At 33.5% G+C, this 14,913-nt stretch overlaps 1 protein-coding gene across 1 annotated transcript in view; it reads right to left on the bottom strand.

The window, feature by feature from the left end:
• The window catches only part of VPS13A (vacuolar protein sorting 13 homolog A), a 114,804-nt gene that overhangs the window by 46,282 nt on the left and 53,609 nt on the right, over window positions 1-14,913 (bottom strand). The window contains exons 37-50 of the mRNA XM_031054352.2: window positions 14,173-14,342; window positions 13,349-13,569; window positions 11,878-12,110; window positions 9,851-9,943; window positions 8,977-9,333; window positions 8,180-8,281; window positions 6,803-6,961; window positions 6,423-6,684; window positions 5,369-5,529; window positions 4,115-4,218; window positions 2,849-3,143; window positions 1,159-1,554; window positions 246-350; window positions 2-148 (exon numbers count right to left, since the gene is read on the bottom strand). Coding sequence (XP_030910212.1) covers window positions 2-148; window positions 246-350; window positions 1,159-1,554; window positions 2,849-3,143; window positions 4,115-4,218; window positions 5,369-5,529; window positions 6,423-6,684; window positions 6,803-6,961; window positions 8,180-8,281; window positions 8,977-9,333; window positions 9,851-9,943; window positions 11,878-12,110; window positions 13,349-13,569; window positions 14,173-14,342 — 2,805 coding nt within the window. The remainder of the gene's footprint in view (window position 1; window positions 149-245; window positions 351-1,158; window positions 1,555-2,848; window positions 3,144-4,114; window positions 4,219-5,368; window positions 5,530-6,422; window positions 6,685-6,802; window positions 6,962-8,179; window positions 8,282-8,976; window positions 9,334-9,850; window positions 9,944-11,877; window positions 12,111-13,348; window positions 13,570-14,172; window positions 14,343-14,913) is intronic.

Genomic DNA, 14,913 nt, shown 5'->3' with positions numbered 1-14,913 from the left:
CCTGTTGTAAAACAATAGGAATCCACTTTTCCTTTCCTTCTTCAGCTACTTCCAAAGTGTATTTGCTTCTATTTGAGATCATAAAAAATGGGGTGAAAGTTACAATCCTAGTAATATTAAAACTGCTGTTGTCTATGGTGACACCAACCTGTAAATAGGAAGACATTGTTAGAAGCATGCTGTCCTTTTCTTACCTCATTTGTATCTTCTGAGACTAATGAATTTGAAAGATGAATTTAACTCACATGATAATCTTTTTTATGACTCTTGCATTTCACAGAACCATGGCTTCCAACAGTGTCCAGTGAAAACTGATCAGACAGTTCACTGTCAGTTACCATAAGTTGCACCTAAGAAGAAGCACCCTGAATTAATTTTCAACTTACAGACACTAACAACATTTAAAATCACACACAAAGTAAGTGTTTATATAAACACAAATATAAGTGAATCCTGGAAATACTGGTGTTTCTATTCAAGACACAACAACTACCAGTATAGTCTCACAAAGTACTCTATCGAGTCAATCCAAGATTTTCTACCACCCTTAGTTACAAGCTATGTGGAATAAGAATTAAAGCTGTAAGATACTGCAGAGGAAACAACCACATAAGTATCCTTTCCAAACTTATACACTATGAAAATCTCGGTCACGTAATCTTTCTTGTATCATTCATCCATCAGTAATCAGCATTAAAAAACTCACATAGCAAACTCAAATGGTAAACTGCATCTTAACCTTAGCTTACTACTAACTTTGACGCAATCTACCAACAACCGTTGCAAGGATCCATTTTCAAGTACCACAGCTTTACATTTCTTACACAACTTCTAAGTCTTATTTGGAATAAGGATCACTTCTTGATGCACTTTAAATGGAATATAGGAAATACTTTTATTTAGGAAGCATTTCTAAGTTAATTTTGTTACTCTCAAAGATGACAATCTCCTTCTTAACAATGCCTTTGATAATGCAAATTTCCCATCTCAAGCGTATCTGACAACATGCTTACTTAAAATATGGGTTTAGACAGATATGGTAGCTTCCATGAACTTTAGAGATCACAGCATGGTGTAGATAACTTCCAAAGTGTAAAAATGCTTTCATACAACAACACAGGGGAGTGCAGAGCTGTTAGGTTTTACGAAATATAATACCTTGTTATTCTGGAAGAAATTTTTGGGCTGAAAAGAGAAAAGGAGTGGCTTTTTGTAATCTGGAGGATGCTTGCGGTGAATACCATCGGCTTTGTACTGCAACATTCGACCAGTTTTATTCACCATCCAGTACGGACTGTGAATCTCTATAACCATCTGCCCGGTTGTGTAGGTCACGTGGACAGCAATATCCAGTTCAGTTTTATCCAACTCCGTGATGCAGTAAAACGTTGTAAAGCTGATTTCAGGTAGATTGCTTTTTATATGGTACTCACTTTTCCAATTTTGATCAAGATAGTTAAGTAACTGTAAATCTAGTTTTGTTTGATCCAAGACTGCATTATGTATCTGAGCTGAACATCCCTCTTGGAGAGTGTCATACTTGTTCCCATTTCCCTTTTAAAAAAAACAACAAAACACAAACAAAAAACAACAGTGTATATTTAAATGAGTCACACTCAAAATTCATATCAACTTTTACTTTCTAGCTGGCTTTGAAAAATGAGACACAAGATACTTAAGCAAATTTTCAAAATGAGTCTTACACTATTTAATTATGTTACATACTATGTCTGAAAACCAAGACACACAACTAAACAGCTTAACCTGACACATTAAAAGAAAAAAAACAAAAAAAAAACCAATGCCGAAACAATGCATAGTCATCAAAATTTAACACACACACACACACAGACACACACACACAAACTGTCACCAAACTCAAATACATAAACACACTTAAATACTGAGATAATTTCCTCAACTCAGTATTTCTTTCCCTAAATAAATTTGTAAGAGAGGTATCTTGAGATAGAAAAGAGCCTGTTACTATCACACACTTGGCAGAGACCACAGTCTCTAGCTCTAGTAATTGTGTATTTCCAGCAAAATTCTTTATTAAATTCTACTATTTGAGTCCATATACTAAATATTACGGTCATTTTGGAAAAAAAAAAAAAAATAAGTGGGTTCACTGTCTTCCACCTATTATATTATGTCTAGACCAGCAAGTAGTGGGACACAACTATAGCAGATCCACAGAATGAAACTGATGTTGAGGGAACCAATGTCCACACCACATGTTCTAGGTGTTTTACTTGAGACTGGCTTCTCACCCGGAGTGAATTACTATTAACAGTCAAAAGTGCATCTAATAATTTAATTTTGTCTGAAAAGAACAAAGTCTGGCACTAGGCTGCAATTCAAGCCAAAAACCTGGCAGAAAGGCACGCCTTTCAGAATTTGTTAAAAGCATACTACCACTAAAATTCAGTGATAGCATGTAAAACACTACTTTAGGATGACCCACTTATGTCACTTGAGACAGTCATAATTCAAAGTAAAAACTATACTGTTTAATTAGGTTCAAGTTGCACTTGAGCAACAGAAAGTGTCTCACAGGGGTAAACTTATACAGCGTAAGTTTTACTTCACATTATGTATTTAAAGTATGACTTATCATTAATAATAATAAAACCCTAATCATTAATACCACCACTTTTCACACTCTGATACTGTTTCATTTCTGTAATACAGACATGCCCTTACAAGATCTGTAAACCTGCTTCACAACTACTCTACCAGAAGCCCTATCTTTTAATATCTATTTATAAACACATTTCAACCACCTTGTGAGCTTTCCTATCACTGGTGGGAAACATCACAAAAAAATTAAATATTAAAGAATTACCTCTAGAGAATAAGTTATTTGATACGGAAGAAGATTGCGGAGAAGAACAGAAGGCCATAAATGAACAACATATGGAAAATCCCACTGATCTGTGCATAATGAAGTTGTCAACATGTCTTTTACAGGAACAATATTGATGATAAGTGAGTGGTTACTTGACCTCACAGACTGACATTTCCTTTGTAATAAACTGTCAACATTTTTCATAATTTCATCAAATGTAATTCCTTCACACATATCATATTCTCCATCCACTCCATTTTCACTGGCTAGTGGTTGCAAACTCAGTATGGACCTGTAAATGAAAATGTTTTTTTAAACACTTAACATGATATTGAATTTTTCATTTATGAAAAAGAAAAGCCCTATGCAACATTCATTCTATGATTGTTTGGATTTTGGAAAATTTCTGACAGTAATTAATTTTGTTAGTGTGGATCATTTCCTGAATGTTCACTACAGCAAATGTTTACATGTGCCTAGCTGAACTCGTCTGTGTATCCGTGCAATAAATTTAAAAGGTCACTAACCCTTATTAAACAAAATCCAGGTAATCAGAGATACTAATTAACTTACATCATCCACAATAACTTGTAGCTTATTTAACAAAAAAAGACAAACAGCTGTCATCTTCAAAAAAAAACAAAACAAAAATGGAGGGAAAGTATTTGTGGAAAAACAGAAAGAAAATCTCCATAATCATAAAAAAACATCAAAGCAAACTTATGTGCCTAAAATTTGGTGACAGTTCAGCTGAACTGTACACTCAAACTCAGTGCAGTTTCAAGTGGGTATTAGCTTGAAGGTGCTAATAGTATAGATGTTCTGGAAGCCAAGTCTTTCTAAGGTTGACAAGTCTTTTTTCACAACTGTGATAAGAGTTTAAGTGTATTAGTTTCAATTTTTCACTTCAGAATCACAAATAACAAAAAAAAAAAAAAAAGCTGTAATGCATCACTAGACATCACTCCTCTAAGAAAAAAAGTCTGTACCGTGTGGATAACAATCACAAGCAGCACGTGGGCTTGGATTCTTAGTTAATTTAAGTTGTCCAGTAAAATGGATTTCAAAAGGCTTCCAATTCAAGAATTATATAGTATTTTATTTAACTCAACAAGATGCTTTGAGAACATCATAGCCAACAATGGCAATACAATTACAGTATTAGGTAGCAAACAGAAACTTTTTTTTAGTGTAATTGTATGGATACAATAATCAACAATCTATAAACATATTCCATGACAAAAGAACAATGCAACAAAGTACCTGTAAGAGGACAATGGTATGTTGAATTCATTTTCTGGTGAAGCAGTCCCTATACATCTTCCTTCCTCAAAAATATTTAACGGGATTGAAAAATGATTCCTTATCTAAGTGAAATAAAAATCCAGCAACATGCATTAGGAAAAACTGGAAAGATTAAGTGGTTTGAACCTAACAGAGGACATAACAAGTAGCCTCTTATTTTTCATCTTACCCATTTACCATTTCAGATCAGGTATTTCAAAAGAATTGTCTCCAATAGCAGCAAATCTCCTTAATAATTTGGTTGTGCACTTTAATGCTATATTTTAATTATAAAATGAATATATTAGCTGTAAAATTATTTTTAAGAAGAAGCATAAAGCCCTTTAAAACTAAATACAAGTAGATCTGAACTATACCATAATTTTTCAAAGAAATTTCTCCTAAAAATTGTATTAGATACAACGGTGTGGGGGTCAAAAATCCACAAGGTAAGTAAAATATGTACTTTAAGGCTAAGCCATCAGCAATCTTTATAATTCGGGGAGTATATAGTGTTTTTGTTCTTTGCAAACATTAGGATTTTTACTTTATGGTTACTTAAATGGTATTATCAGCTCTAGGGAAAAAATATTAATTTAGGTAAGTATAAAACAGTAAACCTGATTATTAAGCAAGTCATAAACCACTCCAGGCAAAAGTTGCAAGTGATACATAACAGGGACACTACCACTATAAAGCACTAATATCTGGATTATTCCTGTGCTTGTAAACTACATATAAACCATACATCTAACACTACTGAATCAAAACCAGATACACACACAAAGGGCTCACTCTTCAGCTGACTTGTTCCTGATTTGAAATTCATGTCTCAATCATAGAGAATGAAGAAAAAATAAATCTGACAGAGTAACAACCTTGCAGAATCAATGTAAAGTTAAGAGAAGTTTGATCACTTCATATAAAGCGAATATGTCAACAAGACTGCAATCACAGCTAGCACTGTAAGACATAACTGATGAACTATCCTGATCTAAAATCAGGCCCATTTTCACTCCCATCCTAGCCCCTGCTTTCGTCACTTTGGAAAAGCTTCTTATTCTTGAAAAATCTCTTCTGAACTACCTTATAAAACACAACAGCTATGTTATAGGAATTGTTCAGGTAAGCTTTTGAAGCACTTTCTAATGTGTCTTTAAAGACTACAAGATCATTTTTATTCATTAAAAATTAGAATAATAATGAAATTATGATGTATTTAAATATAATAACCTGAATAGGAGAACGTATAGTTATCATCTTGCTTCCTTCAACAGTATCAATTTGACAGACAATGGCCCTTTCAACACCCGATTCATCATGTCTCACTCTGTAAATACATCGACCCACTTTTGTCAATGGAATCTTTTCCACAGTGGAATGATTATGTGGACCTAGAATTTATAAGACGAGAAATAAAAGACTCAAAAAGAAGCATAACATACATCTGAAAGACAGAAATGCACATTCAGTATAATTTTCTGTATCAGTCAATCTATTAAAAAAAAAATAAAGCAAATGAAAATGTACAATCACCAGTTTCAATATGCCAATTTTGCAGTGCTCCTAAGAAACAGCAAAGACTTTGTTTCACCAGAGGAAAAACAGAGTCAAGTGGCTTTTGTCACTACAAATAAAATTAGTGCCTAAAGGGAAATGTTTACAAGATGTGATGGCTTTTTAACAAGGTACAGTTCAGACACATTGTGCAAACAATCCAATTAATACATAATATGGTCAAGACCATTTGTAAAAATCAGTTTTGAAAAAAACTGTCAATTTATTACAATAAATCAGCTTAAAATATTTAACACATTTACATTAAAACTAGATGTTACTTTTTTTTGTTGTTATTTTAGCCTTAACTGTGTTTTACTTGAAAATTAAAAAAAAAAAAAAATCTTTTCTTCTAAAGGTCCCCATCAATAGTAACCTTAGGAACACTCACATATACATACAGGCCTCAATTCTACAAGAAAAAACAAACTGAGGTGGCTTAATTTTGCATTAACTTTTGAATGCAAACAAATATTTGACTGCAATAAACTCACGAAGATCGGTTAACTAAATAATTTACCACAGTAGAAAACTTACACTCTGAAAATTAACACGATACATGTAACTTTTAGCTGCAAAGACTAAAGCAGGATTTCAAATACTGCTGTTCACAGAGAATATAGACACTCTTTTCATATTATGTAGTTCCCCAATGCTTACTGACATGTGCAAGATGTATGTATGATGCACTCTTTACAATAACAGAAGATGTATGAACTTTGGAACTTACAGATCTGAACGTAAAACCTCTTGCTGCAAAGAGTTGTCATTGCTGTGAATTGGTCACTCTCATTTTTAGTTCTGACAAATTCCATATTTAAATTCTCTTCATCTCTTAGAATAAATGTTTTTGCTCCAAATTCAACATTAAGGACACTAAAGGAATCACTAGGTGAGACAGTGATGGGAAGTCCTAAAGAATTTATTATTACAAATGGTGCTCGATCTTTTTTGAAGATGTCTGAAGTTCGACTAGCTGCTTCAGCAAATGCCTGGAAAACAAAGTATAGATACAAACCACAAATACATTGAATAAGATTTCATCAAGATTATCTGCACAAACATTCATTTAACATTTCTGACACTGCATAGTTAAGCAGTCTTTCTTACCGTGCCCAGGTTACTCAACATTTGTAGTCCACATTTGGACAATGTAATGTTCAGCTGGTCTTTTGAAGAAATATTTATTACTGTTTTATATTCTGGAATTTTGAAGCGTTCTTCTTCTGCATCCGATTCAATCAATGCTTTTTTAGCCTTCTTCTTCATCTGAAATGAGATTTTTAAAGAATTCTTATCTGACCACTTCTGTAAAAGCAAGTTTCACCTCAAAACACCTTCTCTCTCCCCTTCCCATTTCTATGACCTGTCATGGCTTTTATCTTCCTGTTCATGTTTTTATTTTCAAATACAGAAGAAGACAATTAAGAAGGCAAGAAGCAGAAGAAGTATTTCAGAAATCAACATTAGCTAAACTTATGATTATTCAATAATTAAGAACATACACCTATACATAGCCACTAACCTATCTAGTAAACGCTGTGTGAAAACAGTCATTGTAACTTCTAAAAACAGTGTAAAATTATTAGATATAACCGATTTCCTCTTCTTAGAAGAGTAACGCCAAATTTAGTCTTTTGTATTTCCAAACCAAATAAATTTTCCTGACCTTCAACATTTATGGAAATTATGTATTTCCAAATGCTGTATTTCAAATCTGGGCAAGATAGAAGGTCTGACTCACTGTCTTCTACCCTTCTTCTGCATTAGATCTCACACCTTTTTGAAAAATTCTTCGGACTAATTTTAATAGCAATTTCCTGATTGCAATATCTTAGTCAATAACCTTTACCCTTCTGAGGGCATTACTTTAGAAAGTTGTTTGGTAATGACAGTCCTAACAAAAGCACAAGTTTTCTATTCTGATCAACCTCTTGGGCTACAAATACTTGAACAGTTTTGAAAAAGAAAAAGGGGGTGGGAGGAGAAGTATCACTCTTCCTTAGATAAATGCTTATCTACTTTGAGACCAGAATCTAGACTATTTCACTATAAAGGATGGAACTTAACTGGTAAGAGCACTATTCCCACAGCACACTTTGTGCTAGTCAATAATGGGTATCAATTCTTCCAATAAATTTCTACTACAGGTAATACTGTGGAATGAGATCCTTCTGAAGTCACTGAGGGCATCATCAGTATATGACCTAGTTTCAGAGAAACTGATTTAAAGTCATTATGATTATCTAGTGCAACTGGAATCAAATTCTCTCACTACCTAAAAGACAGTATTATTTAACACTTCTGTGAGTCCAGATCTTCACTTGTGCAAAAGCAGTTTTCATTCACTAATTGGGAAAAGAAGTCTTGGTAACCAACAAGAAGGAACAAAATCGTTAGATTAGCCTCAGCTATGAAAGATGCAGAGCATTTGTTTTTGCTAAGGTAGCAAAATAGAAGACTTGAGTTCCAATTTGGAAAATATACCTTAATTTCAAGAACCCACGGTTTGAATAAATCAGTCTTCTCAACTTCTAGTGGTTCAAGCAAAGGTTCCCACACCCCAAACATCTCATTAAAATAGTGTACCTGTCAAAATACAGAAATCAATTAGGGAGTTAAATTCAACTGTTAAATCAATGGAAGCTCTACAGGTTTTAAAGACTTAAAATTCTGGTTTACAAGTATATTAGTTACTTCGGTAAAATGAAATAATTATAATCAGACTGCACTTAGAGCTGAGTCTATACTGCAAAGACCCACTTCCAAATAAGTGGTATAAAATATGTCACTTAAAATATAATTTCAAACTAAGCTGTAGGCTTAGGCACTGGAAGTGCCTATAAAAAAGAATCTACCTACCACAACCACTGAATTTTATTTCCAAACATGAGCCACTGTGAATATTTTATATACAATACTGGTACCACATAGTACGTTATAGAAATGACACATGAATATATTCTACTATAATCTTAAATAAAGATTGTCATAGCATTTTAGCCAGCTGATACTCCAAAATCTAATAATGATGGCACAGGCTTTTGGGAAGTTCGTACAGAACATAAATGTGAGATTGTATAACACCAATTACTGCCATGAATACATCTAATAATGTAGATTTTAACTATCTGAACCCTCCTCATTCCCATCATGCTCCCACAAACATATATCTGTAGGCATTTAGTCATCAAATATATGGATTATTTTTCCTCTACTGTCTAAGCAACATAACATGTTTAATATCCTAAGAAAACTTTTATTTCTTTTGTAGGATTCCTCACCTCTAGCTCCAGACGAGAACGCAGGTTGATTAAAGTCCTCCAGTTTTTGACTTCCCCGAGAAATGAGGACTTAGCTAAAAGCATCGGTACAGTTCGGTGCCCAACACCAGCTTCAAGAGTTATAAAAACAGATTCTACATTCATTTTCAATGATTCTCCTGTGGGAACCAGTTCAGCAGTTGGATTTGTATCTTCATTTTCATTTGACTCTTCAAGAAACCACATTTTTAGATTTTTTATATCTTTCTTATTCCACAGGTCTGGAGGAATTGGACTGATCTCTTCTTCTGTTGTTTCTGCAGTTTGATAAAGGGCTGATGTAATAGTAATGACTGTGTTTATGATTATTGGTGAAACCTACAATTAAACATTGGAATAATTTGAACGGAGAAGCTTGGTAAAGGGAAATACTACTTTCAGAAACAAAATTATAATGAATACATTATATGTATGTCAACACTAACAAAACACCTCTGTTCTCTACAGGACTTCAGTGTTTGAAAACTCACTACTTTCCATAAAATACAGTTCAAACTATACAATTTTCAGCCCTTGCCTTTCTTCCAGATGGAAGCTTCCTAAGATACATTATTCAATGCTCTATTTGAACACTTCAAAACTCATCTCTGCAGACCAGGCCATTTTATAAAACAGATTCTAAACCCAAAACACTGTGACAGAACTGTTAATTTTCAATTTCGTTTGTTTCCACATGCAAAACAGATAGCTGAACCAATAAAGAACAGAAACAATTCCCCTCTTCAGTCATTCCTGATGGTTTTTGTGTTTCCTAAGAAACATATTCACAAGCTACTTCAAAGCCTTCAAAGTAGAAAGCAGTAGAGAACTAAAAACGTAATGAAAGTGTACCTACTTTTATAGTTAGAGATCTAATTGTTAGATCAGCTGTCTGTGGATTATTACTTGACTGTTTCATTTCAAAGAAGAAGTCACAAGGCTGTAATACCTATACAAAAAAAAAAACAAATAGAGAAAAAAATCTTTCTAAAATCATATACTTTTTAAATACTATGGATCAAATGTACTGAAAGGAAAAGTAAAGGAAAAAAAGTATCAGAAGCATCACCTCAGCCACTCATAATTAAATCATTAAAGATTCAAACACTGTCTACCATAAAATGCATTATACTTCAGTAAAACTGTTCCTTAGGTAAAGTCTGCTAATGTCTTCAGATACACCATATCATGACGTCCGTGACTTCTGAGAAGCAGACTTTTCAGTTAAGAGCAACACAGCAACAACAGTTACAGTTTTCCTGAATAAAATTATCACGGAATCATAATTACTCAGTTCCAGCTTTATTTTACAGTCAGTCCTTGCATACTCTCACTTGCCAAGTGTTACGACAATCTAATCTACAATACATTATAAATAAATAAATAAATAAATAAAGTGCTATGTCATTAATAAAGCACTCAGATGTAGTTAAGACTCTACTGAGATTGTATTGACATGTAAAGTTGTTCTCCAGTCCCTACCTAAGATATGTCTTTCAAAATATTTGGGCAATATAAAAACCTTTACATCAATATCAGCGTTCAGCAATCTTGTGATCTTTATATCATATATTTTCATTCTTCACTAAAGGAGAGCATAGAATATAATCTGAATTTCTATTTCTTCAACTACTTTCCCAGACTGAAATATTTATTGTTTACAGAAAACCTGGGTTCAAATATTTCCTTATGTACCAGTTTTCAAAAGGGGCAGTTATGCCACTTCCAGCAGAGGATGTCTTGATTTTTGACCTCTACTCTTTAACTACTCAAATACTTTCTGAAATTTTAAGCTTCAAAACTAAAGCCCTCTGAAGTATTTTTCGCTATTTATATCACAAGCATCTTGCTAAGTATAGGTCTTTTTTTAATGCTGTCTGAGACAAGAGATTCCAGCAGAAGATATTCCTGTATGAGAGAAAGCTTGGTGTGAAGCCTTTTAATTGCTTTTTATGAAGCTAGACACATTTGTGCCATATTCCCCAGCTACACAAATGGAAGTTCAAGCAGCTTTGTATTGTGTTGTGGTTATCAGTGAAAGTACATCACTTTCTCAATAATTAGACTGTCAACAAATTAATACAGTCAAAAACTCTGTCTATCCAAGGAGTAAACTAAGCTGTTATGGTAAGTGGAAGTCCTAATCCTTTGTACTTATAGCTTTGGTCTTTCCTACATAGTTCCACAGAGTAAGTTGGCATAAATCCAGAGCTGCAAAGACTCATTCTTTGAAACTCATCTGTGTTTTGAGGACAGAGATAACAGTTGGTTATACTGTCAAATTGCTTTTCTTCTCTGACTTCACTAGGTATAGTGTGTTTAGCTGCAGAGGCAGAAAAACTCCAAGAAGCTCCAGAAGTCAATACATTTCACCCGGTCATTAAAACTGAAAAGTCCAATTCTGTTGCCAAAATATAAACAGGCAGTTTTAATATAATGGATCTATGGCATACAGTTTGTCATAAATTTCATAATACATAGTTTCCATTTGGTCTGTGACCTTCTGTAACTCACGTTGCTATTTAACACAAAGTTTTAGACTGAAAATATTCCTAATTTACAATGTTGCATTTGAAATAGTGCACATTCATTAAATTATATCATTTTGCTAATACAGAATGCAAAAGATTATTAACATCTTACTCATCTGGGCTTTTTATTTTAGCTTGACTTACTAAGCAAACCTCAAAGCCACCGATCAAGATGATGCTTTTGGCGTATTAGACAAAACAGAGTAAAATCAACAAAATAAGTTAGCCAAAAATTTTACTGATATTTCTGTAATATACATGCTAATGATTAAAGCTTCAGAAATAACTTGCATTCTCATAATATAAGTTACACAGCACCTGCTGAATACGAAGTGGATGTCTGCAAACTCACCGTAGTAATGTTCCCTTTCCTTTCTTCTGGAAGAAATGGGCATGCTTTCATTTGTAACTCCTTAACAGCAGCTGTCATGCTATACCTTTCAGGACTATTTTTAATGAAGACCTCACATTGTGTTGTAACCACCAATGCAGGAGCATCGCTTCTTGTTAAGTCAGCCACAAACACAATCTCTGGATTTTTAACAACAATGTTCATTTCCATCGTAGACATAGGCTGCACAGGTGCTTAAAAAATATATATTAAATGAGATTATTTTTTCACAGATTAAATTGTCATTAGTTACATCTCTCAATTTACAGACATATTTTAAAGATCTATCATTACTGGTGTCAGAAAACCTGTAGATCCCAGTGACTGAAATATTTCTAGGCTCTTCACCGGAGACACAAAACCATTAAAGCTTTAATACGCTTTCAGATACAATGAAAGATTCCACAAAGCTTCTTTGTCAATTGGTATCACCACTATTGCTACGTCTTTTATCAGCTTCCCTAAATATCTACATCAGCCAGCTACAACAGGGTCTTCTAAAAATGCTGAAATACTGGACACATTTTGTGCCCTCTGGAGTGGCAAAACACATTTTTCCATAAGACAGTAATGTAGCACTTAGTAGTGCTTGATCTAGCCATTTGCTGTTCTAATATACTTCTGTGTAAGGCTTCCTATGTTTAGATTTTGATCATCTATTAAATAACCACAGCAGCCCCACATGAGGTGGACACAACTAAGATAATCAGGGTACAGGAAAACAAACAATAACAACAACAAAAACCCACAAAAAAGCCCACAAAAGAAAACAAAGCAAAACAAAGACAAAACACAAACAAACAAACAAAAAAAGACTTGCTTTGCAGACCTGATGTAAACTACAATGGCGGAATAAATGGCTCATTTCCTGTTTTGATGCTCTAATGGGCTAATTCCTGTTGACAGGTATAGTGTCCTGTACTAGAAAGACCTTGGGCACTCAAGCTAAAAGCATGTTTACTGGTGTAGAGAGAAACACACATCAGTGGACAACTGAAATGACAACACTTCTAAGCAGCAACATCAGGCAGGCTGAGTTCATACGTAAGCATAATATAAATATGCTCCATCTTTCTCTAAAAGGATGAAAATGATGATGGTGGCAATCATCATTATAAACTTTGTTGAAACTGCAAAGATAGTGAGTACCAACTGTAATTGTCCTCTTCCATTTTAGTTTATTTATACATACATTTTTAGATATTTCCTTTGTCTGGTAAGACAAAGCTTCATTTAGAAGTAAAGACCAAGGGATATGAACCAACTTCCAGGATGCAAAGAAAGAAATATCAGTTGTTAAAAGAATTTGTTTTATATGCATGAACACAGGAAATAGAATAAAAGGAGTATCATAATTTTAAAAATAATATTATAATACAAAAAAATAAATGGACCTTTAAATGGAAATTGAAAAATATTTCCAGTGTATTACCTTGCTCCTTTGAAGGTATTGACTGTTTGAGACTTTTCTGTGCAGCAGCACTTTCTGCATTAGCCTTTAAAAATATATCTGCAACAGTAAGTAGAAACTCCATGCTTGCACAAAGGTATATCTCTTGAATAATCACATCAAGAACAGTGCCATCTCTCCCCTGCTTATAGCTTATATCCATCATAACTTTCTTGTCAAATCCATGTTTCATTTCCACCATTCTGAAAGACCATTAAGGCAGAATTCAATGACCCAATAAAAAACAGCTACAAGTTCTGAAACACACTCAAGAGTCTCACCCCAACAATACATTAACAAGAGTGAGCTTAAAACAGAACACCAACAATTATTAAAATTGACTGATATAAACAGCAACATAAATTCTGTAAAACTTCAAAACTAAGTAGATTCCCATACACTGGCAACTAAAGGTGTTCATAATTTGAACAAGTCATACCATCACAATTCTGTGTTTACATATCAGAAGTATAATTTACTGACTTTTTGTTTTCATGGGGAGGAACAATCTTAAATCTTATTTCGTCGGCAGTTTATTACGGCTAAAAATGAAACTTGTTTCTCCATCCACTTATTAATTTTATATCTAAAGTTTTATTCATATTATATTGGTTTCTAGCATTTATACTGGTCTTATAAGCAACAATGTAATCAAAAGGCACATAAGACACACAAGTCTACTGTGATATGTACTTTAAGAACCACCTACACCAAAACAATTGCAGTTTTAATAGAATGCTAAAATGGAAACATTTGGAACTCTTTGTCAAATTTCAATGAACAGTACTTTATGTCGAAACACAGACCTTGGTGTAGCCATCTGGATTGACTGTCTTTTATCATCCAATGTGCAATTTGCCAGCTTGACTGAAGCATTCATTGAACCATCTGATAACATTTTGACAGCAGCTGACATCAAACCTAATTTAAACTCTGCAAGCTTCAAAAGGTCATCTCTCTGATCCAAATTTGTAACCTGCTTAAATCAAAAATATGTTTGTAGACTTGCTTACAGGTAATGGAAATAATACACAGTTGTGAGATACAGCTTTCTTCTAACTGGTAAACTTTCTAATAATAATATATTAAACCCACCAGTAATTCAAAAGACTAGAATTCAAAAGACATTAACATACAGAGAAAAAAAAACCCAAGCCAAATTTAACAAAAAAAAAAACCAAACCCGCAAAGTTTTAAACTTCTAATAGCTTGCTAAAGCAAGCTTACATTTGTGAGTGGGAGACAATGTTTGAAAGAAAGCAGAACTGTCACATGCAATTTAGGTTTGTTTGCTGTTTAAAAACTACACACTGTACACAAAGATGCCAAATAAGTTTTGTCTGTTTCGACTATGTAGTGTTCAGCCAGATACTGGAAAATTGTCCAAAACCTAAGTTTAAAATAAAGTATTACTAAACTTTTAGTCAGAAATCTGTTGACAAGTTTTGTAACTTTAAACTAAGAGTAATAATAACATATTCATACTGTAACACAAATTTAAAATCTCTCTCCACGATTTTATTTATATGCATGTTTGTATTCACACA

This window comes from Melopsittacus undulatus, chromosome Z (assembly GCF_012275295.1).
Source record: "Melopsittacus undulatus isolate bMelUnd1 chromosome Z, bMelUnd1.mat.Z, whole genome shotgun sequence".
Classification (NCBI taxonomy): Eukaryota; Metazoa; Chordata; class Aves; order Psittaciformes; family Psittaculidae; genus Melopsittacus; species Melopsittacus undulatus.
Note: the sequence above shows the minus strand (reverse complement) of the source record. Positions and strands in the feature narration are given on the sequence as shown.